At 48.7% G+C, this 2,493-nt stretch overlaps 1 protein-coding gene across 1 annotated transcript in view; it reads right to left on the bottom strand.

Moving 5' to 3' along the window:
* Positions 1-288: 288 nt before the first annotated feature.
* slc8a4b (solute carrier family 8 member 4b) overlaps positions 289-2,493 on the bottom strand; it is a 177,686-nt gene continuing 175,481 nt past the window's right edge. Inside the window, exon 15 of the mRNA XM_063186250.1 lies at positions 289-668. Coding sequence (XP_063042320.1) covers positions 289-668 — 380 coding nt within the window. The remainder of the gene's footprint in view (positions 669-2,493) is intronic.

The following is a 2,493-nucleotide window of genomic DNA, read 5'->3' on the forward strand; positions in this document are numbered from 1 at the left end:
CAGCTCTCTGCTTGTCTCCTTCCCTCTACCCCTCCAATTCTTTCCTCTGCATCCTTCCCTCTCCATCCCTCTCTCCCATGACTCTCTCATCTCCTGCATCTCCCTCTCCTCTCCTCTGCATCCTTCCTTTTCCATACCTACGCCCATCCCTCCATCTCCCTCTCCTCTCCACCATCCCTTTTCCCCCATCCCTCCACCTCCCTCTCCTCTCCTACACCTCCCATCCCCCCCTCCCCCCTCCCCCTCTCCTCTCTTCCACCTCCCTCTCCACCCTCTTCCCTCGTCTCCTCAGAACCCGGGGATGTGGCAGTAGGCCTCCAGGGAGGCCAGCAGGATGTAGAGGAGCCAGAAGCTGACGAAAAGCAGCGCCGTGCCGATCTTGGAAGTCCGCGGCCCGCCCAGCTCGCCGCCGGCCACCGATTGGCGGCGGCGGTACAGCAGCACGGTCACCGCCACCACGGCCAGCCCCGTGAACAGGCTGACGGAGAAGGCCAGCGAGCCGGGCGGCACCATGAACGTCTTGCCCTTCAGGCGCCAGTGCACCGCCGCGATGGTCCACGCCACGCCGATGCCCAGGAAGACGTTGACGGCATTGCTGCCCGTCACGTTGCCGATGGAGGCGTCGGCGTACTGGTCCTGGATGGCGGCCACTTTACTGGCGAAGGTGTCTGTGGTGGAAGGATGGAGAGGGGGAGTGGAGAGGGAGTGTGGGGAGAGAGGGAGAGAGAGAGAGAGAGAGAGAGAGAGAGAGAGAGAGAGAGAGAGAGAGAGAGAGAGAGAGATAGAGAGAGAGAGAGAGAGAGAGAGACAGAAAGATTTAATTCATGCGTTTTATTTTCACTGATTCACACATTGATATATTAAGATGGAGGTGCCAGCATACTGGTCCTGGACGGCGATTTTAAAGTCATGTACCTGCATTGTATACATTTCTGATTATACATTACAGATAAGTAATGGAGATGTTGGCTTGGTCCTGGATGTGAAGGCAAAAAGAGGAATGTAGAGAGATACAGAGCAGCAGAGCAAGTTTAAAACCCCTTAATACATTTCCCAGAGAAAAACAAGGCACATTTTAAAAAGTACAGAGACTAATTTGAGAGTAATGCTGTCACCATTCTTCCACCATTGATGTTGCACTTAACTAATTGTTACCAGTGAATGCCTTTACATTAAAACTCGTTCACTGAACCATTCTCGCACTCTCACTCATGCGTAAGCATAGCACTACATTTGCCACAAGGGGTTTCCGACTCAGTGAAGGGTACGGACCTTCTGATCTGTAATACCAACACATTTACACTTTGGCAAAACATTATGTATTCTCTCAGAAAGAAAGAAAGAGAGGGACAGAGAGAGAGAGAGAGAGAGAGAGAGAGAGAGAGAGAGAGAGAAAGGGAGAGGGGAACAAGAGGTAAGAGATAGGAGATAGATAAGACATTACTTTATATTTATCATTCAGAGTGCTACTATCACCATATCAGAATCGTCACAATAGGACATAACTGGAATGCACATCACTACCTCTTTTTAAATATATGTTCTATGTTCTGTGTCTGCTGTTGCACAGTCTTGCACTTTATATGTCTGTATGGGTATTGTATAGGTACTCTAGGTATAATGTATGTATACTGTCTCTGTCTAATTGTCTATGTCCACACCTAGAGTCTAGAGTCTATGTCTGTCTGCATGGGAAAGTGAGAAACGTAATTTAAATTCTTTGTATGACCAGCGCATGTAAAGAAATTGACAATAAAACCGACTTGACTTGACTTGACTTGAGATTGAGAGAGACATGGAGATGGAAAGAGAGATGGAAAGTGAAAATGTAAATATGCAGTCAGAGAGAGAGAGAGAGAGAGAGAGAGAGAGAGAGAGAGAGAGCTAGATGGAGCGAGTCAGAGAGAGGGCGGAGAGAAAGTGGAAAAATGGAGATAAGAGGATTGTTATGCCACTCCAAGTTTAAACAAAAAACCCTGCGGCCATTTTGCAGCTGTATTCCCTCTCGCATGTGAGTGAGGCGGTGTGCCTTCCTCTATCACCACTCTCCCCATTCAGATGCAGGTCACTGGGCTCTGGGAGAGGAGAGGCAACTAACCCCCCGATTACCCTCCAATTCTCTTTTCAATTCTCTCTCTCCAATTCTCTTTCTCTCTCTCTCTCTCTCTCTCTCTCTCTCTCTCTCTCTCTCTCTCTCTCTCTCTCTCTGTGTCTTCCCCCCCTCTCTCTCGCTCCCCAATTCATCCTCATTCAGCACATTTTCCGGTCCAGAGAGCTTATAGGATCTGATAAATGGAGGGTGAAAAGACACGGGGACTGACACAGAACATCTGCAACTCATCCCATTAACACAAAGGAGAGAACACGGGTGCCTTGGCCCCTTAGCAGGGAATAGAACGTCACAAGTGCTACACCAGAGCTTCTTCAAGTACAACACTAGCACATGATATTACATAGCTGTTACACCATTTACTCAATTGTACCTAATGGGAT

This window comes from Engraulis encrasicolus, chromosome 21 (assembly GCF_034702125.1).
Source record: "Engraulis encrasicolus isolate BLACKSEA-1 chromosome 21, IST_EnEncr_1.0, whole genome shotgun sequence".
In the NCBI taxonomy this organism is placed as follows: domain Eukaryota; kingdom Metazoa; phylum Chordata; class Actinopteri; order Clupeiformes; family Engraulidae; genus Engraulis; species Engraulis encrasicolus.